General features: G+C 40.8%; 1 protein-coding gene across 3 annotated transcripts in view; it reads right to left on the reverse strand.

Moving 5' to 3' along the window:
- The window catches only part of dennd3a (DENN/MADD domain containing 3a), a 63795-nt gene extending 37809 nt beyond the window's left edge, over positions 1 to 25986 (reverse strand). For 2 of the 3 annotated variants that reach the window (XM_036567590.1, XM_036567592.1), the window contains exons 1-9: positions 25791 to 25986; positions 8770 to 9017; positions 6619 to 6907; positions 5548 to 5663; positions 4724 to 4854; positions 4477 to 4588; positions 2494 to 2613; positions 1024 to 1242; positions 758 to 867 (exon numbers count right to left, since the gene is read on the reverse strand). In XM_036567590.1, the coding sequence (XP_036423483.1) occupies positions 758 to 867; positions 1024 to 1242; positions 2494 to 2613; positions 4477 to 4588; positions 4724 to 4854; positions 5548 to 5663; positions 6619 to 6907; positions 8770 to 8853 (1181 nt within the window). In that variant the 5' untranslated portion in view covers positions 8854 to 9017; positions 25791 to 25986. The remainder of the gene's footprint in view (positions 1 to 757; positions 868 to 1023; positions 1243 to 2493; positions 2614 to 4476; positions 4589 to 4723; positions 4855 to 5547; positions 5664 to 6618; positions 6908 to 8769; positions 9018 to 25790) is intronic. The other variant, XM_036567591.1, reaches the window with a different exon arrangement.
- Between the last annotated feature and the right edge of the window lie 1428 nt (positions 25987 to 27414).

Consider the following 27414-nt stretch of genomic DNA (forward strand, 5'->3'; position numbering starts at 1 on the left):
ACTCAGCTCTTCAGTTTTTAACGAAGGTTGCTGATGGCAGGTTTTACAGCCTCCAAGAAAACTGTCTTTTCAACTCTGGATTTCCCCAGAGCCTTCAGCTATGAAATTCTGGATGTCTAGTTTTTAAAATATAGTTCTGATGGAAAATCTTACAGCTAAACTTGACAAGGCAAAACAGAAAACAATAAGAAACTGGGAGAATTTATATGACTCTATTCAAGAACTTTAGTTTCCAATTAAATTATGTGATGCTGTTTAGTTGTGTAGTTGTTTATGTATTGTCTTTGTATTTATTTTTGATTTGTGTGAATTCCTAAAAATATATGTCACAGTCCTGCCTTCCCCTCCCCCTTACCTCTCCCCACCCTTGTTGTAAAACATGATGAAAAATGCAATAAAAAGTTGATCCCCCCCAAAAAAAGGGTCTACTACAAGTGCCCATATTTTACTGTTGAAGTTTTTAAATAAACAATGGCCAGTTCAGGTTATAGCACAATATTAAATAAAAATGAAAAAGATCTTTTTTCTTCGGCCCACGGATTTGTTGAGATTTTCTAATATGGCCCTTTTACTCGTTGAGTTTGACACCCCTGTGGTACAGTGTTGATATTTCTAGTAAACCCTTCATATATGATTATATATTTCTATAGTAAACCTAATTTTTAAAAAAAATTTTCCCACCATTTACAAGTTGTCGATGTACGCTGAAATACACTGAAGCGCAATTGTTAATTTGTGAAACGGCAGCCGTTCTTACCGTCCTTTAAAACACTCAGTGGCAATCACTGGCATGTCTAGAAGGTCCATGCCACATGAAGCTGAGACCGTTCCACTGTCGATGTCTATCTGGACCAGATCCTCTGTTTCCTGACAGGGAAAAAGACACAACGTTACCTACCAAGTGACCAGTTTGTGTCTTTTTAATGTGATGTATCATTTCATCCAAGCTTTAAATGATCTAATCAAAGTATAAAATCATAAACATCCAAAAAGCTCTAGCCCAATCCTAACACGTCTCCTTACCGCAGCCACTTCCTCGAAGTGGTGGGCATGGCAACCCATTAGATACGCAGTGGGAGCCATTAGGAAGTCCAGCATCTGGCGGGAGAGGATGGGCACAAAGGGGTGCTGCCAGCACAGTGGATGGATGAAGAACATGAAGCATTCAGCCACCAGTGTGAGCCTGGCCCAGTCTGTGGAGAGGAACACCACCCTCTGCTCTGTCAGGATGCTGCAGATCACCTGGAAACATGGAGAAGTCCTAATGTTGAACATCATTTTATTGATTGTGACACTGCAAACTGTTCTTATTTAAAATTTTAGATCTGGAAATAAGATTAATTACCTTGTTTTAAAAGTTATTTAATAGTTTCTAGCTTTGAATTCATGATATAGACTTGAACTCATTATGAATCTTTCTTTTGTTTGTCAGGAAATTCCAAAATTGAGTAATTTACTGGTAGAACAAGGTACATTAGATAGAAAACCAATCTGTACAATTCCACTTTAACTAAAAAATACACTTGCTTCAACTTCGTAGAAATTTGGGCCCAATCCCATTTCTTATTTGTACCCCTTCCCCTTGTTTTTGAGTGTCACTTTGCCTCTTGGAATTGAGTCACAAGGTGTACTGGTTGAAATGAGACGCTCAAATAATAAAGAGCATCACTTCATTAACAGCTACTAGCGCTGCTCTGTAGGCGACCCTGCCAGTCTGCAGTGATAGCAGAGGAGGGTAAAGTTCAGCTCCTCACTGCTGGGATTTAGTTACATTTAGGGCATCATATACCTTCAAAGTGTGGGGGGGGGGCAATTATTTATTATTGCCCACCCCTAATTCTTTGGTGACATGAAGCTGAAGTCAGATATTCACCAGGTTCTTGTTAGAACTTTCCCATTACACCTTAAACCATTTAAGGTGGAACGGGAAATTTAGCTAGCTACCGAGACATCAGCATATTACTGGTGATTTTTATGCTTGTTATGAAGAAAAGGACCATAATACACTGAAACGACATTAAACTAAGAGAGTAGAATGATTATCACCATTTTTTAACAGAGAAAATTCTCACATTTGTGGGTTTCTTTGGTCGTTTGTGCAGGTTTTTCTTTTTTCTCATATCACTCTGTTTGGAGCGTCTGAAAAACCTCCATTTGGAGGGCCATGCAGCCCTAACACTTCACCCTACCCCTCTATCTCAACAAAAATCAGGACACCCTACCCCTAGACGTGAACACGCAAAACGGAGGGGTAGGGCTAAGTGGTAGGGAAGAGTGGTGAAATGGGATTAGGCCCAAGTTCTGTTTCCTCTCCTGATAAGAGTGTTTTAAATCATTTGTTGTTGTGCCTTGGCTGTTTTTTTCATCTCTGTTGTCAGTTAGATTTTTATTTAATTTAGAAATATTTCTCTCTTTGATGTTCAAACATGATGTTCAAGGACCCAGAACTACTAAATCCGCCTGTGGTCTTAATGTTCAGCTCTCGAGACAAACCTGTAAGATCTGCTCAGGTCTAAAGCACAGGAAAGGCAGATGGAGGTCCAGGTCCACAGCAGGACGGTCCATGTCTTCTCTTGGTGGCAGCACAATCTGCAGGGGTTTAAGGCTGAATACCTACAAAGATGAAAAGAATAAGAAAGAACCAGCCTACCACAGCATGTCTGCTGAGCCACGATCTTTTTATAGCTCAGTTTAAAGGAACTGTTTGGCAAAAAAATCTAATTTACACAACTTACACTTGCCCCAGATGAAGCTGATCAGAAAGGCATGTTTAGTGCCCAAACTCTGCTTATGGAGTTTAGTGTTGGAGCTACAAGGCTAAGAGTGCTAACAAACACTAGAAGTCAACAGTCACCAAAATCTCTGTAAATACATCCCCAAAACTTCTCTTAAACGGCTCAAACTGCATCCAGTTCTTCACTAACGTAGAAGACTCGCTGATGTGGACATGGTCTATAAACTAGGTGACCTTACTGTTGACCTGGATATGGGTCGAGAAAAGTTTTGAGGATGGGGATGATTTGCATAAAATATTTGGGGGACTATTGACTTCTAACAGAGAGGACCGTTGTGTAAAAATGTTTCAAGAAACGCAGGTATGTGGTTTTGGTTAAGGTGCCCCCTCTTAACCAAAAACACATTTTCACTTGTTTCCCCTTTACGCCGGCAAAAGAGACTTTAGTGCCACTCACACCCGCAGGAAATTCAGCCCATTTCACTAAACTTTAGCAATTATTTTTCCCCCTTCATGATTACAGCAAGGGCGGCACGGTGGCGTGGTGGGTAGCGCTGTCGCCTCGCAGCAAGAATGGCTTGGGTTCGATTCCCGACTGGGCGACCAGGGTCATTTCTGTGTGGAGTTTGCCTGTTCTCCCCGTGTCTGCGTGGGTTTCCTCTGGGTACTCCAGTTTCCTCCCACAGTCCAAAAACATGCAGTCAGGCTGATAGGACATGCTGAATTGCCCCTAGGTGTGAGTGTTTGTGTGATTGTGTATGTATGTCTGCCCTGCGATGGACTGGCGACCTGTCCAGGGTGTATCCTGCGTTCCGCCCAATGACAGCTGGGATAGGCTCCAGCACCCCACCGCGACCCAGAAGGATAAGCGGTTTAGATGATGTATGTATGTATGATTACAGCAAACTTGTAGCTGGTCTTTTGATTGCTACACTGATGTGACTATTTTGGACATAAACATGCATTTTAAGGAAAAAACAGTTGCGTTTGTGGTTTGACCAACTAGCTGGTTCTTTCTGCACAGTCTGATGCTGTTGCCCTGGGAGACACAGGAGGAGTGAAGTGGCTGATGCAAACAGGAACGTTAGCACTTTTCATCCCAATGACTTCAACAGGCCTGCGGCATCTTGCTCTCCCAAATATATGATATTTACTACTAGTGTTTTTCAGAAATGACAGCCTCGGAGCTCCAGGGCTCAAATCATTCCCTCGTCATCTAAACCACTTACGCTGCTGGGTCATGGGGGAAGCTGGAGCCTATCCCAGTGTTCACTGGGCGGAAGGCAGGAAGCACCCTGGATAGGTCGCCAGTCCATCACAGAGCAGACACACACAGACATACACAGTCACAAACAGACCTAGGGGCAATTTAGTATCTCCAACTGGCCTGACTGCATGTCTTTGGACTGTGGGAGGAAACCGGAGTACCCAGAGGAAACCACACAGACACAGGAAAAACATGCAGACTCCACAAAGAAAGGACCCTGGTTGCCTGGCTGGGGAATTGAACCCAGGCCCTTCTCAGTGTTAAACTAAAAAAGCAAAATTTGGACACCAAACATGTTTTGCCTGATCGACTACATAAGGGGTAAGTGGAAAAGGGTTTAAGTGTGATTTTTAGATATTTGTCTATGTGAATGGCTGATATCTCCTGACCAACCCCTAAAGAATTCAGAGAGAATACTGAGATTAAACATATTCACAGCAGAAAATGACTGAAGCTTTCCAATAAAGCAGCTCACCACTTGCAGCTGTCCAGGTGGTGGGATGGGCACCAGTGCCAGTTTGGCAGAGAACTCCTTTACTTTTTCCTCAAAGTCATCCATCCTGCAAGGCTTCAGCTGAACTAGGAATCTGTCATCATAGACAAAAGCGAAAGCATGCACACAATGAAGATACTATAACAGATACAGCTGTACATTCTGGTTCCATTCAATTCTATTCAACCATAAAAACTCAAACATGTCATTAGAGCTGCTGGATACTCACGAGGACAGGCAGTCTCTCAGAGCGTTGTAGTATGGGTATTTAGAGATGATGCAGATGCCATAGGCTGTGTAAAGCCGTGGAGGTTTGGACGAACGGTGGCCGTTTTGGTATGTTACACCATCCAGGGAAAACTAAGGCACAAAATAGGTACATTTTTATTTTTTTTTTATATATATAAAAAAATAATTTGAATATAATCTAATAATACAGCTCCGTGTAAAAGAGAGACCAGCTTTTCATTTATTCAAATGTGCAGAGACCATTTCATTTTCCAATTACATTTCAAAAGTTATTCAATTTTCAGCACTAGGAAAAAAGCAGCAGAGTCATATTTAAAAGAAAATTACAACAAAGCCTCAACCACAAAATATAATATCAGTATTCAGTCTGTCCACTCTTTACCTTTATAACAGCTTCCATTCAGTTTTTCAAAGAAATCTGCTGGGATATTTTTTACAAAAAAACTAGAAACTCCTGTTTTTCAATTAACTTTCCTTCTTCTTAGGCAAGATGATTATCTTTCGTTATCTTTTATACTATATTATTTGAGTTTTTACATTTTAAATACGTTTCCTGCTTTTTTCTTACACTACAAAAATGAATATCTTTTACCTAATGGCCGTTTAGACTTAATTTTAAACATCTATAGTTTTTGCACAGAACTGTATATAACAGTCTTATTAAATTACATTTATTTAACTCAATACATCCCAAATAACACAGCCTGCTTGCATACAAACTTAAATATACCAGGAGTTTCCACTGAAGATGTAAACAGTAGTAAACACTCCAAAGTACAAGCCAGGTAAGAGCAAAAATCTCACCTGTAAGGATCTGTAAAACTGAACCACCACTCCATGTGTCTGGTTCCCAAAGACATCCGTGAAAACCAGGAAGTGATAAGAGTCTTCCTGATTCTCAGTGGCTACAATCAACCCATCTAAACCATGAGAAATTAAATATGATAGAATATTATAAAAAAATACAGAACACAGAACTGTAGGCTACTGAATTTAAATAAGGTAATATAAATCAACTTTAAAAGCCTCTCACCTGCAAAGTTAGACATTTTGGCCTAATCCCATTTCATCCCTCGCCCCTACCACTTAGCCCTTAGCCCTCTGTTTTGCGCGTTCAAGTCTAGGGGTAGGGTGTCCCAATTTTTGTTGAGGGGTAGGGGGAAGAGTTGTCTAGGGGTAGGGGGAAGAGTTAGGGCTACATGGCCCTCCAAATGGAGGTTTTTCACTGGCAAGATGGTTGAACAAGCGACCAAAGAAACCCACAAATGTGAGAATTTTCAACATTAAAAAAATCACGATAATCATTGTATTATCTTAATGTTGTTTCAGTGTATTATGGTCCTTTTCTTCATAACAAGCATAAAAAAACGCTATAGTATGCTAATGTCTCAGTAGCTAGCTAGCTAACTTTCCCGTTCCACCTTAAACAGTCCCGCAGTTCTGATGCCTGAAGCGCCAGAATGTAACTGCTGCACCATTTAAGGTGGAACGGGAAAATTCAAACAAGAACCTGGTGAATATCTGATTTCAGCTTCGTATCACCAACAAATCAGGGGTGGGAGATAATAAATAATTGCTCCCCCTCTTTGAAGGCATTGGATGTTCTAAATGTAACTAAAGCCCAGCAGTGAGGAGCTGAACTTTACCCTCCTCTGCTGTCACTGAAGTCGGGCCGGGTCAATGAAGCAATGTTTTTGTTTTTTTTTTAATTTGAGGGTTGTCCCATTTCGTAGGGCAAGATTTCAACCACTACCCATTGTAACTATGTCCCAAGGGGTTAGGGTGACACTCGAAAACAAGGGGTAGGGGTAAAAAGAAGAAATGGGATTGGGCCTTTAAAAACTGAGGGCTTTGATATCAGAGCTAGTGCATTACCTGGGAAACACAGCTGGGGCAGAGCATTGAGGTCGATGTCTTTCGGTACACTGAGATCATCTGCCTTGCTGATGGTGGAATCACTGGTCTTGGTTCCATTGTTAGAGGACACAGCAGGTCTCTCCCTCTTTTTCTTCAAGAAGGAGCGTCTCCTTTGGACTCTGCTGAAGGCTGGGGCGTGGCCAGGACCATCAGTATCACTTTCCTTACTCACAAATGGTGGGGCGTGAACCTGCAACACCTCAGCCTCTAAAGAGCAGTGTTTTATCTCTTTACCCTGCAGCTGAGCCTGAGAAAGAGAGAAGTATTATTAGACATTATGAGTTACATGTAATCTAGACCCTCCTAACAGCTGAGAATCCATACTCAGTAAAATCAAGGGTGTCTAGTTTTAAACAGTGCTTTACTGGTGGATATGATTGCTGTATTATCAAATGTGACTCAGTTCTCAACTGGCAAACAGGAAAAACAGGAAAATTTAGGTGAGTTGTCCCAAATTTAAAGTGGTTTTATTGGTTTTTCTGTAAATTACCTTTTATTCTTGTTATTTTCTTCTAATTTGAAGTCTTTGTATATACAATTTTTGTGTTACGAGATGTTCCCCTCTATTATATTTCATGACAGTGTTTTGTGTCTGCCTGTATTATAATAATGTAATAACAGCCAACATGAAACCCTCAATTTTCTTTACGTTTGAGGTGTTTGTTAATTGTAATATATCACTGTTGTTGGAAGAAAACCTTGTTTCTCCAAAATGGTAACTTTACAGGAGAAGGAAAAAACCTACTTTACTTTTAATGTAAGTCAATGGAACCAGACTTTTTCCCAAGTAATTTTGAGTTGTTTCTTTTGGTCCATTCAACGTGAAATTTAAACACAATGTAAAGGACAACAAGCATTTTCAAATTATGTCAAAAACTGAAAAACAACAAAAATGGACACAGAAGGTTTTGTTCCTACATCAGCGATAGGCCTGTGCTGGTAACTCTGTGAAAAATAATCGCAGATAAAGGTTAAACGGGAACTTTGGGGAATGGGATTATTTTCTTCTTCCATTTTTATATTTGCACAAAGCGTTTACACACTTTTGAGACGGGCTTTGACTCTGAAGCTACACAGTGACAGTGTGTGAAGCTTAATCTTTGTCAAATAAAAGAACGTAATAAACACCCTGTTCAGTAAATTTGTGTATCATTTGTAATTTGGCCACAAAACTGTAATTAATCTAGTAAGAAAGGACATAATTATGAATGCCTTACACACTTGACCATCCAAGACTGTGATGTCTGAGGCCACTTAGCCTAATGTCTTTTTGTCTGAGGCTGTTTTGCCTGATGTCCAATTGTTGGAAAGTTGAGACAGTGTTTTTCCTGTGACCCTGAGCTGCTCTATCTGAAACCATGACAGAGGCAGCCTTTAGTACAGGTACAGTTTCTACCTGCCGCAATGGCATGTTTCAGGTGGTTGCTAAGGTATTAGGTGGTTGATATGGTATTCAGGTAGTTGACACGGTGTTGCTACAAGGTTGCTATGATATTTGGAGGTGATTGCTAGGGTATTGCTCTGTCCTTACTATGGTATTCTTCATGGTTGCTAGGGTATCGTTAGGTGGTTGATAGGTGGCCTTTTGTACAGGCATGATATCTGCCAGCCACTGTTGCACACGGTGGGCCCTGAGCTAAGTGGGCTATATTACGATAGTTATTGTTAAAATCATAAACTACATCACAATATCCCTCCTGATATTATCAGTACTTAAAGAACATTGACCAACTGCATGTTTCATTAAATAAGAAAGTACAATTTGTCCTGTTTAATCGGATTCAGTGCAGTTCAGTATGTGAAATGCTGAATAAAAATAACTGTATTCATAATGTATTTCTAATAGGATTTTTAATATATGACTACTGCTGCAAGACTACTGGTTCTTTCTTGTCTGTTCCAACTTATTAAAAACAAAATACTAATACAGATCATGTGCCGTGAAAATGTCTTAAAGTACTGTGATATTATTAATTGGCCCTCTAATTTAATATTTTTATTTTAATTGAATTGAATTTAATAACCTTACAGGAGAACTGATATATCGGCGAAGCCCTACGGACTCAGATCTAACACTGATATATCCTTGTATAATCACAGTTACTGTACCTGGCATAACTCCTTGAGACTCTCTCTGGATGCTCCGACAACCACACAAGCCTCCAGCAGCCCCGACGGGTTATTGACCGCCATCAGAAGCAGCACAGCCAACCTGTCAACCAGGCCCCTCACACGTGCCCCGTTAGATTTAGCTAAAGCTGGTCTTCAGAAACTCCAGGACTGCTTTCCTCCTGATCATGACAATCCAGTGTGACACGACGATACTAAACAGGCTGGGTCATCAACCTCCTGCTGCCCTGTTCACAAAGACATGCAGTATGACAGTGGTGAGGTTGGTTGAAGGAGCTTCTCAAAGTGAAGGGGAAGTGCTCTGTGGTGAATATTGAGCACACTTTCCATTTCTGGAAATAACACTCATGCAGCCACACATTTGCATTGTCAGTAATGTGCAGGCTTAATGCAGATGTTAAATTATCGCAACAGATCAAGTGGTAAACCGCAAACCAGAGACAAAATGCAGTAGGAGAAGGAGATCATATCACGCAAAGACAAGATAACAGTTCACTGAAACTTGAATCAAAGAAAAGAATCAAATAATCAAACAAAAGGGGATGATGTAATTAAAATGATCTAATAAATAACTAATTTAAATAAGAGAATAAACATATATAATTCAACTATAAAGGCGCATTTCCCGAAAAAAAGGCACAGTGGTTGTGTACATTAAGCAATTCCCTAGTATTGCTGGATGGTTGGTGTTGGTATGGTGGTATGGTGTTTGCCAAAGGACTGCTAGGCAGCTGCTATGGCACGGTTGGGTGGACGCAAGAGGGTTTCTGGTGAGTTTCTGTGGTGCTCTGTGTGGTTGCTAGGTTGTTGCTAAGTGACTGCAATGGTATTGCAAGTGGCTGATAGTGTGTTGGGAGATGTTTGTTACAGTATCTCAGAATGTTGGCAAGTGGTTGACACCGTATTCCAGGTGGTTGCTAGGGTGTTGCTAGGTGGTTGCTATGGTATGGTTGGGCCCCGGTGGATGCAACAGGGTTTCTGGCTGGTTTCTGTGGTGTTCTGTGTGGTTCCTAGCTTGTTGCTAACCAACTGCTATGGTATTGCATGTGGCTGATAGGACGCTGGGAGATGGTTGTCATAATATCTCTGGGTGCTGGCAGAGCCGTATAGAGAGAGAGTTGCGTCAACTCTGTTCACTCCAATGGACCATTTTTTTCCAGCTATGGCGGATAGTAGAGCCTCTCAACAGTTCCCGGGGGTTAGCAGCAAATACTAGCAGCGTGGCCGAGTTGCAGCAGAACAGACCGGTTGTGATGCACTTTTAAAGGATAAGACATTTAAAGAATCAGTTTGTATATAATAAGCACATCTGAATCAAATTAACATGTATATTAAAGTATGTCAGTGGATTATCCCCCATTAAATTAGTACATTTAAGAAACATTAACAGATAACAGTTTAGGCTACGATACTGAGTGAAGTTAGGAACTCATAATGTAAACCATAAACGTAGTGTTTGTATTCTTGAGTCTTCACACAACACTAGTAAATAAAGGAGACCGGCAAAGGAGGTAGCGTTATTCAGCTCGTCTGACTCTTTACTGATTCACTTTTCTTTTTAGCGGGTGTTCCACAACAAGAGGGGGGAGGTACACAATACACAACACTCCTCCCTGCTAAGACACAATGTACAACATCACTATGCAAAAATGTTTTATTTATTTATTTTTTTTAAATAAAGAATGTCCCCTAAAGGTTCAAGCGTTCTGGGGGCTTCCTATCCTATCGTCTTTCATTGCCAACACAATCAGTCTGCTTTGGAGATGAAGCAGGTGCGGGTATCTCTGTAGCTGGAGTGTGTGACTGCTCAGGAGTAGACAGCTCTGGAACAGCAGGAGGCGCTATGAACATCTCAGATGACTTTTTACTGATGGGCATCTGTGTCCTCCTTAGCTGATCAACGTGTCGTCTCCATAGGACTCTAGGTGCAACTTCAACGGTGTATTAGAGTGGTCCTGTGCATGCTGCAATCGTACCAGAGATCCATTTTTGATTACCTCTGTAATCTCTTGCCAGGACAGTTTGGCCAACTAAGAAGTGACGAGTTTCTCTGCACACACTTGCAGCTTGTTGCAGCTGTTTCCCCTGCACAGTTTGTCTGAGATTTGGTCGCAGAAGGTCGAGACGAGAGCGCAGCTGATGGCCAAAAAAACAACATTGCAGGTGAATCATTAGTAGTCGCATGGGCAGCATTTCTATATGCAAACAAGAAATTGGCAAGTTTTTGCTTTAATGTCATGTTTTCACTAGACACAGCTTTGAGTGCATTTTTCAAACTCTGCATGAATCGTTCAGCCAAGCCATTAGTGGCAGGATGATACGGTGCTGAAGTCAAATGTTGGATTCCATTAATTTTCAGGAATGTCTGGAATTCTTTAGCTATAAACTGTGGACCATTATCACTCACTAAATCTTCAGGAACACCAGTTCTTGCAAAGAGTTCTCGCAGTACTTCAATTGTGTCGCTGGCTTTTGTAGAAGACATGGTGAACACCTCAGGCCATTTCGAGTGGGCGTCCACTACCACAAGAAAATTGTGTCCCATAAATGGTCCGGGCAAAATCAATGTGGAGTCTCTGCCAGGGGAGTGCGGGCCATTCCCATGGATGTAAAGGGGCAGACTTAGGCGCCTTCTGAACATGTTGACAACCCGTACAGTGCATTGCCAGCTGTTCTATTTGTTGGTCTATACCGGGCCACCAGACAAAGCTCCTGGCTAATGCCTTCATCAATGCCTAAATGGCCAGTGTGCAGTTTGTCTAACACCTTGGCTCTCAGCTTGGAGGGCATGACAAACCCTGAGTCCCCACATAATACAACCACCATCAAGAGAAAGCTCGGTGTGACGCTGATAGAACTGACTAAATTGTGATTTCTGTTGTGCTGTCCAGCCATTAAGTGTTGCCATGTACACCTGAGACAGGGTGGGATCTCTTCAGGTGTGATTTCTGACCATCTCTACTGTAACAGGAAGATTCTCAATCTGTGAAAAAGAAAACATATCACAAGGAGTGGCCTCTTGTGTGGCCATGCCAGGTGTGTCATTTCGCAGTGGTAAACGTGACAGACCGCCTGCGTTTGCATGATGATGTGTCCTTTTGAACTCAATTTTATTCCTGTGTCCTCCTAGGAACAATGCCCACCTCTGCATTCGTGCTGCAGCAGTAAGTGGTACGCCCTTCTGTGGGTTAAAAATAGACACAAGAGGTTGGTGATCAGTGACAAGGGTAAACTCTTTACCAAACAGGTACTGATTGAAATGTTTGACTCCCCAGACAAGGCTCAGTGCTTCACGGTCTATCTGCGCGTAATTTTTCTCTGCCGCTGTAAGTGACCGGGATGCAAAGCCGATTGGGCGTTCACTTCCATCACTCATGACATGAGACATGACTGCACCGATTCCATATGGTTGAGGCATCACATGCAAGTTTCAGCGGTAGCTCTGGGTCATAATGTGTGAGCACAGTATCTGATGTCACCATGTTCTTTGCTTTTTGAAAGGCTTCATCACACTGTTTAGTCCAGTTCCATTCCCTGCCTACTTGAAGCAAACTGTTAAGGGGATGAAGGACCATGGCCAGATTGGGAAGAAATCTGTGATAATAACTGACAAATCCTAAAAAGGATCTCAGCTGTGGCACGTCCTTTGGTCATGGAGCCTGTACGACAGCCTGGGTTTTCTCTGTGCATTTGTGCAGCCCTTGTGCGTCAATGGTGTGCCCCAGGTAAGCGATACTGGGCTTGAAAAACTCGCACTTGTCACGACGAGCCCTCAGTCCATACTCCGCAAGCCTTGCCAGCGTTGTTTTTAGGTTCTGAAGATGCTTCTGTGCATTTTCTCCTGTCACAATGTCATCTAAGTAACACTGCGTGCCCGGACAGCCCTGAAGCACCTGATCCATTGCCCTCTGCCAAAGTGCTGGTGCTGATGCGATACCAAAAACAAGCCTATTGAAATGATAGAGGCCCTTGTGTGTGTTTATAGTAAGATACACCTTGGATTCCTCCTCTATTTCCATTTGGAGATAAGCCTCAGCCAAGTCAATCTTGGAGAAATGTTGCCCTCCAGATAGATTTGCAAAAATGTCATCAATTCTGGGAAGTGGGTATTGCTCCCCCTTTAGCACAGGATTAATGGAAACTTTGAAATCTCCACACACTCGAACAGCTCCTTTTTTCTTGGTTACAGGTACTATTGGCGTTGCCCATGGGCTCCAGGCCACTTTTGACAAAATTTCTTCCGCTACCATACGATCCAACTCCCTTGCTACTTTTTCTCTTATGGAGTGAGGAATGGGTCTAGCCTTGTGAAATTTTGGTGATGCATTTTCATTCAGACCAATTTTGCCCTTGATGTGCTTGAGTGTGCCTATTCCATCTTGGAAAACATCTGCTGCACTTTCCAGGACCTTTTGTAGTTCTGTTTCTGTGGACACCTCTGTGGAGGGGATGGTGCACATGCTGTGGATAGATCTCCAATCCAACTGTATTTGTGTCAGCCAATCTCGGTCAAAGAGTGCTGGTCCATATGATTTGACTACATACAGATTCAGCATACTCTGTTGATTCTGGTACTTCACATTCACAGGCACGACACCCACTGATGTGATCCTTTCTCCTGTGTAAGTCTTCAGGTGGATATCAGATGGCTTCAGTGCCGTGCCCTTGAAACATTGCTCAAATTCACTCTGGGAAATGACAGATACAGCAGAGCCAGTATCTCGTTCCATTTTCACAGTTGTCCAATTTACTTCAGGGGTCATATTGGTTGTTTTCTGTCTACTTTCACTTGGTAAATGTCCAGGTTGCCTAATCCTATGTCATCATCACTATTCAAGTGCTGATCCACAGCATGCACCTCTGAATGCTTTGTGAAATTTTGCCTGGTTTTCTTAACCGTGTCTCTGTAGTTACTTTGGTTTTTATTTTTCACTGACCGACAAGCCCTTTGCATTTACATCATTTAGCAGATGCTCTTATCCAGAGCGACTTACAAAAAGTGCTTTGTCTATCCAGAGAAAGTATCTTCGCTAGTTACCAATAGGTTAGAGAGAAAGCCAGTCCTGAGCTCAGATACTGCTAGAATCAGAAAGTCATTGACACCTAGTGAAAAAGGAACAGAGTTAAACACAGAGCAGTGCAATACAGTACAATACATAAGTGCTGTACAATACATTACAATCAATACTTAATTCAGTGCTCATTTAAGTGCTGTATAAACAGGTGTGTCTTCAGTCTGCGTTTGAAGACCGTGAGAGACTCTGCTGTTCGGACAGCCAGTGGGAGTTCGTTCCACCACCTGGGTGCCAGCACAGAGAACAGTCTTGATGCTTGCCTTCTGCGCGCCTTGAAGGATGGCGGGTCAAGCCGAGCTGTACTCGAAGCTCGAAGATTTGACCATTGCCATCAAGTAGGGAGGGGCTGGTCCATTTTTGGCTTTGTAGGCAAGCATAAGGGTTTTAAATCTGATGCGTGCAGCTACAGGAAGCCAGTGAAGGGAGCGCAGCAGTGGGTTGACGTGGCTGAGCTTTGGGAGATTGAAGATGAGTCGTGCTGCTGCATTCTGGATGAGTTGCAGAGGTCTGATGGCCTGCATTGGAAGACCAGCCAAGAGCGAGTTGCAGTAGTCAAGCCTTGAGATAACAAGAGACTGCACTAGCACCTGGGTGGCCTCTCGAGAGAGAGAAAGGGTCGGATCCTCCTTTGGATGTGTCCAACTTTGTTACACATTTTTCCGCTCTAAATCTGCACCCAGCTGCTGTGTGGGAGCCTCTGCCACAGCGATAACACAGTTCACTCGGTCCTACTGAACTTCGTTTTGAGTAAACTTTGTGTACACTGACTTTCGCTCCTGACTGCAGCTCTGTAGCATCTCTAGCAGCGGCTTCCATTGAAACAGCAATTTCCACTGCTCTCTTGAAGGTGAGTTTATCCTCAGTTAAGAGCCTTTTTCGGATGCTTTCATTCAAAAGTCCACAAACTAAGCGATCTCTTAGTGCATCACTAAGCCGAATTCACAATGTTCGGACAGTTTCTTTAGTTCAGCCACATACGCTGAAATGGACTCTCCCTCGTTTTGATTACGTTTATGGAACCGAAAACGTTCCACGATTAGCAAGGGCTTTGGACACAAGTGGTTTTGCATGGTCTCCACAATTTTACTGAAGCTGAGTTCTGCAGGCTTGTCCGGTGCAGATAAGTTTCTCAACAAGCTGTAAGCTTTCCCTCCTATTGCGCTGATCAACACGGACACTTTCTTTCCATCGGCTATATCATTCGCCTCAAAATACTGTTCAATCCTCTCAATATACATCATCCAGTTGTCTGTTGAACTATCGAAGGCATCAAGTTTTCCAATATAGCCTGCCGTTTTACTACCACCAGACTTCGGCAACTTACTGTATTGTTTGCAGCACTTCTCTCTCTCTCTCTCTCTCTCTGTCTGGCCAAAAGTCCACAGGCAATGTAGGTTCTTTGGAAAATAATCCTCGTCGCCACTGTAGTGTTTGTATGCTTGAGTGTAACGTCTTCACACAACACTAGTAAATAAAGGAGACCGGCAAAGGAGGTAGCGTTATTCAGCTCGTCTGACTCTTTACTGATTCACTTTTCTTTTAGCGGGTGTTCCACAAGAAGGGGGAGGAAGGATACTTACTTCAAAATAAGAGTCTTAGTGAACTACAACACAATACACAACAATAAACAGCGTAGTAATGGTAAAATCCCTGTTCTTAATGTTGTTTCATCCACCGTTGTTGAATCTTAGAAAAAGCTTCTAAACATGATTTTTCACAGGGTGGTGGGAGTTAAATATTAGTTAAATATAACACTGGGGCAGAGCTTGTAGAGTGGAGGAGGTGGAGATGAAATGAGAATATCGTTATCCATTTTGGAGTTTGAGCTAACGTAAGTTACACAATAAAAAGAAAGAGCTATTTTCGTGATACGTCACTATTGATGTGGATTTAGAGCACGTATCGGAGACTTTTTAAAGAGTAAACAAATATAAGACTTATGGATTGAGTGTTTGCAGGCTTTGTGATTCTGTTGACTGTTATCTGTAGATTATGTTGCAGTTTAGTCGATTTTGGATTAATGGCAAGAACCACAGGGGGATTCAACTCAGCCTAGAGACTCCCTACAATAAGACAGCAGCCCCACCCTGCACCCTGAGTCTCAGCTCCCTGGGTTTTGCAGTTCTTTACCTGTTTCTTATTTTTAATAAATAAAACATTAAGCTTCCCAGTGGTGTGGCTTTTGTTTGTGAAACGTATGCAGTGTCACGTTGGTTTTGTTGTAATCTTTAGTGATGGTATGTAATTTAGTAATTGCTCCTGCTGACTCGAGCCAGCAGTTTTTCTTCTCTCTGCGTTGGTGGAGAAACCAAACATTTCACTCCCTTCTCTGAGCGATTGAAGCATCTCCATGCAGCAGAGCAAACCATGCTGGGGACTATATGCAAGGACAACATGGAGAAAAGGGCACAGACAAACTGCCTGCCAGGCTATTCATGTTTGAGTTCGTTATAGCTTTATTTAATGAATCCATCGCAGTAAATATGTGCATAGTAAAAAGACAAGATATATAAAATATGTTTATATGTGTACAAACAAATATAAATAGATGTGTTTATTATGTCCTGTCCAGTCTGGATGTGATGTATTTTAATGTATGCTTTTTAATACAGATTTTTTCATATGCAAGCCAAACAAATTTCTTTGGCTCCTTCTCCTTCTGTTCTTTCTGAAAGTCATAGAGTTTATAGTAGTCATCAAGTCATTAAAATGATCTAGGCCTTGGGATTACTGAAACTACCATTAATTAAAGATGTATTTATGTTAATTATATTTATTTATGATCTCAATTTTGAAACATCCCTTCCCTTCCCCTCCCTCTCAGTATATCAATAAACATTAGGATATGACTGATCTTAACTACCATACAGGTTTAAGAACATAATATCTATAATACCGAGAAGTCAAAGCAATGAAACAACAAAAACACACTCTGACACCATGTTCACATTAACCTAACATGTCAACAGGGCAGGTAACGACAGCTGTTTAATCCTGAAATAGTAGCAAATTTGACTTTAATATATCATATTGTTGTAACTACACACACACACACACATTGGTTTTCTATATAAATATGGTAAATCAGTGCATTTATTGACTTTAACGTATCAAAAGACGCAGTTCTGTCGCTGAGTGTTTATGGGTTTATCTGAAGTCTACGTGAATCACGTGACCATCAAGCATTTTGAACTTCCGTTGATGCTACTCTCTCTCTATACGGCTCTGGGCGCTGGCAAATGGTTGATAATGTATTCCAGGTGGTTGTTAAGGTGTTGCTAGGTGGTTGCTATGGTATCGTGAGTGATTTCTAAAGTGTTGCTAAGTGATTTATGTTATTCCAGGTGTTTGCTATGTGGTTGCTATGGTACTGGAGGTGGTTGCTAGCGTGTTGTTAGATGTTTGCCATACTCTCTGTGTTGGTTGCAAGGAGTTTGCAAGGGAGTTGCTATGGTCTTCCAGGTGGTTGCTGACATATACCAAGCATTAGATGGTGACTGTAAATACTGGGACACTGTTAAGCTAAAACACTCACACACATCAAATCACAGGGTTCTGATCATTCATTTATTGGCTTAATCAGCTGTTGTTGTTTTTTGAACAGATGCATGTTTACTTCCCAGACAAACAGCTTTAAACATCATTTTCTCGGATGGTCTAAGACTTTTACACGGTATTGTAGGAACGGCGCCACAGTGAAAACAGCTCTGACCACACTGTACTGAAACTTTCTCAACACAGATAAGACGACTATGAGAAAAGATACTATCGCCTTAAGGTTTGCGGTGTAAAAATGATAACAGCAATTTAAAAGCCATTATTTTACTTATTGTTTCAGCCGACTATCAGGGCGTTACAGCATACTGCACCCTGCAGCGGAGATGCTCAAACATGAACAGAATAACATACTTAATACATAACGACAGAACTCTAAAACAGCTTGACGCAGTCCACAGAGATGCCATCACCCAGAAGACCATAAGGAAGGCCAGCAGGAACCCCCCCTTCCTTCTTTAATGATCTAAAACCATTTACGAACGTACTGCTAGCAGTAGAGTCTGGCAATATGACGATATTCGTCAGGACTGCTTTCATGTTCATGACAATCCAGCGTGACACGACGATACAAAACAGGCTGGGTCATCAACCTCCTGCTGCCCTGTTCACAAAGACATGCAGTATGACAGTGGTGAGGTTGGTTGAAGGAGCTTCTCAAAGTGAAGGGGAAGTGCTCTGTGGTGAATATTGGGCACACTTTCCATTTCTGGAAATAACACTCATGCAGCCACACATTTGCATTGTCAGTAACGTGCAGGCTTAATGCAGATGTTAAATTATCGCAACAGATCAAGTGGTAAACCACAAACCAGACACAAAATGCAGTAGGAGAAGGAGATCATATCACGCAAAGACAAGATAACAGTTCATTGAAACTTGAATCAAAGAAAAGAATCAAACAGTCAAACTGATCTAATAAATAACTAATTTAAATAAGAGAATAAATATGTATAATTCAACCACAAAGGCGCATTTCCCGAAGAAAAAACACACAGTGGTTGTGCACATTAAGCAATTCGCTGGTGTTGCTGGATGGTTGGTGTGGTGCAATCACCCAGAAGACCATAAGGAAGGCCAGCAGGAACCCACCCTTCCTTCTTTAATGATCTAAAACCATTTACAAACGTACTGCTAGAAGTAGAGTCTGGCAATATGACGATATTCATCAGGACTGTGATACAATACATCACAACAACCTGCTCTGAGCACACAGCAGGTAATATTAACACTTAAAGAAATGGTTCAGAAAAAATGTTTATGCACACAAATGTCCTTTAAACCCAGATGCAGTCTCTCAGCAGAGACATGTTTGGTGTTTAAGTTGTACTTCTTTAGTTTAGCGCTAATCAGGCTAATACTGCTAACAAACACTAAAAGGCAATAGTCACCCAAACCTTTTTTTTTGTAAATATAACCACAAAACTTCTCTCAAACTGCATCCAGGTTTCATTGAGGTCGTGCAGACTTGTCAGTGTGGTTTGAGACGCAGTTTGACTCCAACTTTAAAAATGAGCAGCTGAACAGAGCAGCCAGCAATTTTAGATAATTGTGTAATCTTGATGATGGAGAAATTTTCATAAATAAGTTTGCTTTTGGTGTTAGTTTGCCTCAGAATGTCCTATTTTTAAAAACAAAGCCCTCTCAAAGCTATCATAAAACTATGTCTCCGGCATCAAAAAAATATTTGTAACCGTTTCATGTAATAACTTTATGTGAAGCAGCTTTAAGAGGGATTAAGCTCTTTAGACGTCTGGTTCCTATCAACAATTCTGACTCAGTACATTTCTACAGAACATAGCATTTCAAATTAAACCACTCAGAATATGTTTGTTGAATCGTACTGATTCAATTACACAGACAATCTGAAAACTGGAAAAAAGGTGGAATTTTCCTTTAAAGGAAATATTTTTATATATTTATTTATTTTTGGTCAAAACTACTCTCCAGCTTGTTGACGGGCAACTTGATAGGAATTAATGGAGTTTGAAATCTGTACAATTGTACAGTTATAGCAATAGTACCATACATTAAAGGACGCATTTCACACATTTTTCTTTTCTGTTTTTATTTTTTTTTGAGGTCAAACAAGGACATTTGTGCAGTTTTGTGTACCAAAATGAGTCGTAATTCATTTTTCCAACCTCTCTTTATCCCATAGAATTAAACAGGCTGTTTTTGCTACTGTGCCTTTAAGACTGACATATGTAAATGAGTTCTGTTCTGATTGGCTGCCCTGTGTGCTTCATTCAAAAAGCGGACGGAAACACTCTTTATAACATCAGTGTGAATGAGGGGGGCTGAACTGCTGTCGGCTGATGAGGTGGATATGTAAATGTGTGACATCACAAAAACAAACAAACAAAAAAACGGGTTGTTTTGTCATCTTAGACTGCATATAGGGACTGTATGGACCTGGCAGTGGATGGTATGTTTTGACACTTGTTTACAATGTTTACATACTATAGAAAACTCTTTCATTTCAAAATGGCACGGAAAATTCATTCTTCCAAGATATGGGCCCTTTAATAATAAGGGTATAGGGCTGGACTTCAAAAGCTGACCACCTCTTCTTATTCAATTTTAAGCTTGTAAAAGTGCCCTTAGTGTAAATTTTCAACAGTTTGAACCAAGCGCTTGACCTGCCAGGCTAATACTGCTAACAAACAATGGAAGTCAATAGTCACCCAAGTCTTTTATGCAAATACATCACCAAAAGCTCTCTCAGGTCCTGAAGACTCGTCAATGTGGTTTAGAACACAGTACAACTTTTAAGGCTATTTAGTTAGTAATCATGCCTCGGAAATCCACCTCCAAATCCAGAATGAACATCTGGTTTCCATTAGCAGACACATCCAACTCACACAGCAACACATCTTCGTGTCTGGCTCTGACTGAAGACCACCAGAGACCAACGACACAGTGAGGTACAGAAACCAGGCTCCTGTAACTCTATGAGTAAGGCTGAGGTAATGTGTGGGACAGAGAGTCCATTCATTCCAATGAAAAAAGCTGTTTAGCCATATGAGGCTGAAATCAGTCAGCATGAGAATCAGTTTTTTGAGCTGCTCCAGCTTGTCTATGGGTGTGGCTGGATAAAAAAAATTGGAATTTGAAGCTACAGGCATACAGATACAGTGTCATGGATAGTTGACCCATATACGTATCATAATGGGGCCAAGAGTACGAACAACAGAATGAACAGCCAGTCGCTGCCTTAACGACGTTACTAGACCGTGTAACTGAAGCTGCAGAGGTTCCTTTCTTGGCTTCTTTCACCTTGTGTGCTTAACAGTAGTGAACCGTAACTAAGTAAACATAATTCTTTACTGTACTTATATGTGTCTGTACTTTACTGAAGTATTTCCATTTCTGGTGACTTTTTACTTTTACTCCACTACATTTCAAAGTCAAATATCTCACTTTTTACTCCACCACATTATACATTATGCGAAATCTGTCGTTCCTTTTGGCTTATGTGTGTATAAAAACGAAAGAAGCGCAAAGCAAGAACACCAATCAGGGCACAGCGCACACTTTGTTTTGAGCTTGTTTTGACCTGTTGGACTTACCGACCCAGTGCAAGCATACAGTTCAACGACAGTGCAGCAGCGTAAAATTCTGGGAGAGTCTATTCAACATAAATGATGGAACTAACCTAACTTTGTGTAAATAGACCACAATATAGAAATATGGCTAGTTCATGTTTACAGATGCAATACAGTAAAGGAAAACTCATTTGCGAACCTGAGTTTAAAGCAAGTTTTTATTAAACTTGTTTTATTAAAGCTAATTTTCATTTTAACTAAGTTGCAAATAAATCTTAAACTGAAACTTTGCTCGTTCACAAAAGGTTATTTTAGAGCTACTCAGTTCTACCGAATGGAAACTGTTTGCCTTCAGTGTTTTGTGCTTATGATAATTTAATAGACATCAGCGTCACTAATTAATGACATTCTATTAAAAGACTGGTTTGCCAAGAGTGACACTGGAGTATTCTCACCTAAAATGAGTTAATGAAGCAGAGTCTTCTCACAAAAACGGTAATTAGACATCAGAGTCATAATTAATCTTTTAGTACTTTTACTTTTGATACTTAAGTACATTTGAAGGTAAATACTTTTGTACTTTTACTCAAGTGGAGGTCTAAAGGGAGGAACTTCTACTTTTACTGGAGTAATAATTTACCTTGGGTATCTCTACTTTAACTCAAGTACATGGTTTGTGTACTTCGTCCACCACTGGTGCTTAAAAGAAACCATGTAACGCATTAGTGCTGTAGTCTAAACCCAGACTCCACTGAAAGTATTCTTACTTCAGTGACACAATGGTCTAAGTAATAGGACCTTTCCAAAACAGTACTCGTCGTATGCAACAATTTGAAGTCAAATGACTTTATTTTGCTAAGTAAAAATACGTTAACCCTTAACACTTAATCCTCTACAGCCAACTTAAATATGGCACTTTCCTGGAAACGTCGGTGTACAATTTCTATTTTATTGCTGAGTTAAAAATACTGAAAAATGTGAAAAACAATTCTGAATCATACCGAAATAATCAAATCCTTCGGAAAAAAGAAGCACTGATTCATTTTCTTAAGAAATCTAATGTAATCAAATCAACGTGAGGCTAGAAATTACTAATCATATTCCTAACAGTTGGAAATCAATGATTTTACCCGATTGTTTAGCTGGAATAGGTCTTTGAATCCTGAAGGGCTCAGTACCTACAGTCATATGCAAGAGTCCCCGATCACGTTTGAAGAGAAGACATCCTCTACAGAGAACCTAAATATGACACTTTCAGCAAAGTTTAGAGCACAACTGCAATTTATTTGCTGAGTTTAACACGTTGGAAAAAACTACTTGCATTTATTTAACAATATCGGCTGCTAGAATTACTGTATCAACCAAATACTGTATTCCTTTGCTGCTCTGGTTGCCACCTCAGTGACTGCTGTGCTCATATATGCTAGGCTATCTGCTAATCTGCAGTCATAGTATGTTACATCCTCCTTTGCACGGCTCCACATACTCTCAGTACCGCGTGCTGCCTGTGCTCTGTTCTGTATTTACTGTACTGTATTGTCCGCACTGTGTTTATTGTATTGTTTTGGACTTGTGTTCCTGTGTTGGTCCTGGAGGAATGTTGTTTCTTTTCACTGTGTACTTATATACAGTCGAAATGACAATAAAGCCTCTTGAACTTGAAAATAAAACATGAAATGTGCCCCAAACTTTGCAGGTCACGTTTTATGTTTTCCCCCAATATGTTAAACTCAACAAATAAACACTAATCGTTCACTAGAATGTGCAGATGTTAAGCAACGACTTTGACAGCTGGAGGAGACGCTCAAGACATTTGAACGTTTTTACTTCTTACTTTGCCACAAACAGAAAATGGACACTTTTAAGATCACATTTGACCGACAGCCGATTTGGTCAGACTCTGAAGATGAGACGACACTAAATTCCCAAACTGTCATCATCACTGAGCAGCTTTTCAGTCGGCAGCTGTGACACAAGAACCTAAACAACCTGGAATCAGCCAGAAATGAACCCAACACCATTCGCCAAACAAAATGGGCTGTAAGATGCTTTACAGACTGGCTGGAACAAAACAACATTAATACTGATCTGGCAAAAACTGACAAAACTGAGCTGAACTTGATATTGCAGCAGTTTTATGGCTCAGTTTGTACTTCAGAAGGCGAGTCTTACAGCAGACAGAGCAGCGAGTGAGTGGAGTCTGTTACTCGGACGTAGCAACAAGCTGCTTGTTAAGGAACTATAATTTGGCTGAAGGAGCTGCGAACATTAAAACATATTAAACGCCGCGTTCATGACCCAGTTTATTAATTTATTACTTTATTTATTCAGCTGCTGTATAAAAGCAATAGAACACTTGAGGTTGTGTGTTATCACCAATACCATCATGATGTTATTTCGCAATAACACACTCCCTCTCGTGTTCTATTGCTTAACTGGAAAATCAACAAAACTTTATTTGAGCAGGGGCGCCCAAATTTTTGCATACTTTGTAGAGGCATTAACATAGAATCTTAAGTACCAAGTAACTATAAAACTGTAGTAGAACCGCTTAGTCCATCTTACAGCACAGAAACTGGCCTAAAACAAGAGTTTAATATGTTATATGCTGTGTTATGCAGCCTTCTGTAGTGCAGCATTACATCCCTCAGCCTGAACGGCTCCACAGAATCCATGATTTTATAGCAGTCTCATGTTTGTGTTCATCACTGTTCTGTCACTACAAATCCCAGCATGCATCAGGCAAATGCATCATACAACTATTAAGAATCCTTGTGGTGCCAACCAATCCTGACTGCTAGCCTAGCCACTGATCTGCACGCTAATGAATACAACCAGGCTAGCACTACACTCTTAAAAAATATGGTTCTTCAAGGGTTCTTCAGTAAAGAAAATCATTCTATCTAGAACCATGAACACTTAAAGAACCCTAACTTTTAATTAGTACAGAACCTTTACATAATGTGAAGGTTCCTACAACCTTTAAAAGGTTCACACTCAACAAATCCTTTTTCAAACATGGTTCTGTTTTTTTAAAGTGTGGTTCTATACCAATTTAAGGGTTCTTCCTAGAACCTTTACATTATGTGGTATTTCTTCCGACTCTTTAAACCTCTTATTTATAAAAGTGGCTATTCAAAGAACGAGCCAAACCAGAAAGGTTCTTCAGGCAACCTGTAACTACACGCTTAAAAAAGATGGTTCTTTAGTAAAATGAAGGGTTCTATTTAGAACCATGAGTTCTATGTAGAACCATTTCATGCTGAAGGGGTCTTTGCATCTTTGAAATGGTTTTTCAGACTGATGGAGAACATGCTGTAGATGGTTCTACATAGAACTTTTATGGAAAGCGTTCTATAAAAGGTTCACACTCAACAAATGTCTTTTCTCAAACATAGTTTTAAGTGTGGTTCTATACCAATTTAAGGGTTCTTCCTAGAACCTTTATATTATGTGGAATTTCTTCCAATTCTTTAACCTCTTATTTATAGAAGTGGTTATTCAAAGAACCAGCCAAACCAGAAAGGTTCTTCAGGGAACCTGTGACTAACCTGTGACTAGATGATTTATTTTGGCTGGAGTGTCATGCAAAGTTTTTAAGGCTCCATTTTTCCATTTTGAGGATCTTTTTGGTCTAAACTGAACCGACTAACCTCAGAAGTCAGAGGTGTGTCCAGCCGCAAAGCAGTACAGACACTGTGACCAATGAAACATGAAGAAATTAAACCCAAAAGGAAACAGTACCTAATGTCTATGTTAATGTCTAAATCTAGCTAGCAGATTTTAGTATCTAGAACACTAGAACACCTTCCTCACAAACTGAGTAGAAGTATTACTCCTTGAAAATAGAAGAACCACTACTGGTTCCCTAAAGAACCATGGTTGAAATAGAATGTGCGAGTGTGAACTGTCCAGGTGCCAAAACAGGTTCTTTAGATGTTCACAAGAATCACTTTTGGTTTCCTGAGGAACCTTTCAGTGGAAGGTTCTTTAGAGAACTGCTTTTACAAATGAGATTTAAACCCTTCTTCACATGATATAAAGGGTTCTAGGAAGAACCCTTTAATTAGCTTCGAACTTTTACATAATGTGATGGTTCTCAGAACCTTTAAAAGGTTCACACTCAACAAATCTCTCTTTTCAAACGTGGTTCCTGTACCAATGTAAGGGTTGTTGTGCTGTATATGGTTCTGTATAGAACCTTTCTGTAACAATAGACAAACCTTTTCGGGTGCTATATAGAACCCTTTCCAAAAATTCTACACAGAACCATTTAAATAGCACATTCATGCAAATTTTCCAGCAATCTGAAGAACCCTTCCATGATGCAAAGAACCCTTTAATCATGCAAAGGGTTCTTTAGATGTTCAAGGTTCTGCATATCTTTACTGAAGAACTCTTGAAGAACCAAAACCTTTTTGAAAATGGTTCTATACAGCACCAAAAGGGTTCTTTCATGGTTTCAAGCTGACATAGTAACAGCAGCAGAACCTTTTATGGTGCTATAGAACCACATACAACACGTTCTCCACCAATCTGAAAAAGTATCTATTTATCTATGTATGCAAAGAAACTTTTAAGCATGAAATGATATAGAAATCATGGTTCTAAGCAGAGTCACCTTTACTAAAGAACCCTTGAAGAACCCTGTTTTAGTGGCTGGTTACAGAGTAGCGCTAACATCACTGAGGCTAATGAATGATGAGGTAATCGTTCGTCTGAACGAGTGGAAAAAAAATACAAGACCATTTTTTTCCACTTTTATGAGGAAACATATGGCAGCTCATTTCTCATAATCATGACACATGAAGCGCGAACAAACCTGAGCGCAGCTGGATTTCCATCAGCTTTCAGTCAGAAACTTCTGAAAAGTGACTCAAACCAGACAGATTTCAGTAAACGCTCCACTGGAGAAGAGTACCCGGGCTGATCCTCGTCCGCCCGCTGCCGTCAAAGCGAGCCTGAGCGCGGGCACAACGCGGTCGAGCACCGCGGTGGGAAAAAAAGCACCTCCAGCGCTCCGCCCTCGCTCTGACCTCACTCCGCCGCCGAACGCCCGCTGTATGAGGGCGGCCCTGCGGTGGGAAAGCACTTCCTGACAGAAACCGCGCCTCCTGCTATACTCGGACACGACACATCTGGCGCTTAAAAACGCCACCAGCTGCCTACAAACTGCAGAGCCAACCGGGAAATGTCAATCTTACTTTGTGCCAAATGCAAAGCACCACAACAGTTCTTCAAGAAGATCTAGTGCAGCTGAACGTTTGAACTGAGCGCCATCTAGTGGACACTGCAGGGTGTCGAGCAGCAGCCACTGGCCCAAACCATCTTAAAGTCTGCATAATTCAATCACTGAGACATGAACAAAGTCTTTCAGTGAGTTGTGACATGAAATGGTTCATTGTAGAAAACCCTACAGTCCCAGTGGTGGTGATAGAAACCATGTCTCCGACACAAATACAACAATTTTATCATCCAAAATGACCAGTGATACTTTTAATTTGTAACGTTGATGGTAAAATAGTGATACATCTGAAAAAATGTTTTCTTTGCGGGCTATTTTGCCTTACAATGTCCTGCATGTACCCCTTTATCATGAGTGATTTTTAAATATTATGTTCACGAAACTACCATAAAGCAATCCCGTCGGCACCAGGCAGCGTATTGGTAGCCACTTAGTGGAACAGCCTTCTGTGAAACATCTTTTAGAGGCATTGAACTCTTCAGACGCCTGGTTCCTAACACCACCACTGTGAACAATTCTGACTCTGGGTTTGTCTAGATTTCACATCAAACCACTCTGAATGACTTTGAAATGGAATCTTTTAATTATGCAGAAGTTTTGAAAAATCAGTTTAAGTTCATTTCGGCTACAAAGGGGAGTTACACCAATTTTTCAAAATTTCTACATAAATCAGTCATTGAGATGCAAACTACGTCATTCAGAGTGGTTCAGTGCGAAATGGATCACTGTAGAGAAACGTTAGGATTTCTTTACAGTGATCATGATAGGAACCAGACGCTTCCACACAGGAAGTTATTACATGAAATAGGAATAGGCTGCCCTTATTTTAAGAAGGTTTTGGCCTAAAACATATTTTTACGATGCCTTAATGGCAGAAATATAAGCGAAATAAAAACAGCAGCAACCTCCAGTTGAACAGGATAGAGCTCTTAATGATTCTAACTGATTTACTGCCACCGTCGTTCTCACTGCAGGTCTGTCCTGAGGAGTTCTGTCACAGCTTTTCCTTCATTTGACGGAGGAAGCAGTGTTTAGAGACGACTGAGACAGGCGGAGAGGCCCGTCGATCATAATTTTGCAAATGATCAATTCAGATTACAAGCAAAATGCTGCTCAATGACAAGTTAAATGAATAAACAGATGCAAATTAAATTGCATCTAAACATCTGCTTCTCCGCTGTGTTGGTCAGACAGCTGTGAA

The sequence above is a fragment of the Colossoma macropomum genome, unplaced genomic scaffold (assembly GCF_904425465.1).
Source record: "Colossoma macropomum unplaced genomic scaffold, Colossoma_macropomum, whole genome shotgun sequence".
Classification (NCBI taxonomy): domain Eukaryota; kingdom Metazoa; phylum Chordata; class Actinopteri; order Characiformes; family Serrasalmidae; genus Colossoma; species Colossoma macropomum.